Genomic DNA, 1,794 nt, shown 5'->3' on the forward strand with positions numbered 1-1,794 from the left:
GAACTACTACAGGATTGTACACGTTGTGACGATGGTACTACCTCTATTAGGAAGGTAATGAGTTCTCCATTTAGGGGGTATCCGTGTTACTAGCGTTATACAGGTAATAATATGACTTGCGATTGCTATGTATGGGATCACTAGCATGATGATGATGATGATGATGATGATGATTGTGTTAATAGCAGTAGTTTTACTCTCTCAACAAGACATAATGGTATAAGGATTATTGAGGTGATTACTACTACTACTATCATTCATAATCAGAGCCTTTAACCGTATGAGGAGAGTTACCCTTACTGCAGTATCCCTATGTTTCATGTTATATACATGTATTGGTATAGGTGAATATCTAATATGGGGTCCTCATACACAACCATCATTGATGCTTCATCTAAAGTACTACTACTACTACTATCATTATTGTTATTATCGTCAAAGTTAGAGATGATTTTATATCGGGTAATGTAGTGGTGATGGTAGTATACATCTCTATGTGTTTGGCAGTGGTGTTATCTTTTCCTGGTAATATATTACCTATCAAATTCACTGTAGAAGAAATGTTATGGTGATATATGACAATCCTAACCATCTTAATATTACTATCCAGAGATGAGTGATAATACCCGTACAGTTATCCCAATGTTCCGATCGTTGTAGTCATCGACCAGGTTATTGATACCCTTTAGATCCTCGTTATTCTACTCATACTAATAGCATCATATTAACAAGCTGAAGCACCGGTATCACATGTTATAAGAGAAATGATCATACTTCAGACCAACAATGATATTATTATCAAGACCATGCCGCCCTCCGGGCATGCGACCCATATACCGTACTCGACCGCACTAACGACATATACAACAACAACATTAAGATTATCACGTGAAGGGACAGACATTCCTCATAATAATCATTAGTTGTAGGGGTTGGGTTACGAAGTATTAATGAATAAGGCCGCCGTACTGGCAACAAGGATTCATCAGAGTAGCTTATTTTAGCTATATTCAGAGAACTGGGTTTAGTAGTAGTATCAGTCATTTGATCAGAATCTAAAAGTAGGCTATTCATAAGACCGTTGTGTTGTTACTCATCATCAAGCCTTACTTACTATCCTCATTACTACTATTTCGACAGCTCATGAGTGTTAGGGCGAGCGCTACTATCACAATTGATCGATTAGATGATCGATAGCCCTCTGAAGGAGTGTGATTGCACCCCCTATCCAAGATGGCAACTGCAGCGAGTCAAAAGCAGGTCTCCAAGAAGCGTAAGTTCGTCGCCGATGGCGTGTTCTATGCGGAGCTTAATGAACTTCTCACTACTATCCTTGCTGAAGATGGTTACTCTGGTGTCGAGGTCCGTGTGACTCCTATCAAGACTGAGATTATCATCCGTGCTACTAGAACTCGTGAGGTCCTTGGTGAGAAGGGTCGTAGGATTAGAGAGCTCACTGCTCTTGTTGAGAGACGTTTCGATTTCCCTGAGAACTCCGTCGAGCTCTTTGCTGAGCGTGTCGATAATCGTGCTCTCTGTGCCCAGGCTCAAGCTGAATCACTTCGTTACAAGCTATTGGGTGGTCTTCCTGTTCGTAGGGCTGCTTATGGTGTATTAAGGTTTGTTATGGAGAATGGTGCTAAGGGTGTTGAGGTTACTGTATCTGGTAAACTACGTGCCCAACGTGCTAAGGTTATGAAGTTTGCTGATGGTTATCTCCTATCTACTGGTACTCCTAAGGAGATGTATGTTGATCAAGCTATTCGTAATGTCGATATGCGTCAGGGTATTCTT

At 40.7% G+C, this 1,794-nt stretch overlaps 1 protein-coding gene across 1 annotated transcript; it reads left to right on the top strand.

The window, feature by feature from the left end:
- Positions 1-1,233: 1,233 nt before the first annotated feature.
- Pmar_PMAR013922 (40S ribosomal protein S3, putative) lies at positions 1,234-1,786 on the top strand (the record flags this gene model as incomplete). Its single annotated transcript, XM_002771690.1, has 1 exon — positions 1,234-1,786. A coding segment is annotated over one exon (553 nt), but the record flags the coding sequence as incomplete, so codon positions are not given.
- Between the last annotated feature and the right edge of the window lie 8 nt (positions 1,787-1,794).

The sequence above is a fragment of the Perkinsus marinus genome (genome assembly GCF_000006405.1).
Source record: "Perkinsus marinus ATCC 50983 genomic scaffold scf_1104296962574, whole genome shotgun sequence".
Lineage (NCBI taxonomy): Eukaryota > Perkinsozoa > Perkinsida > Perkinsidae > Perkinsus > Perkinsus marinus.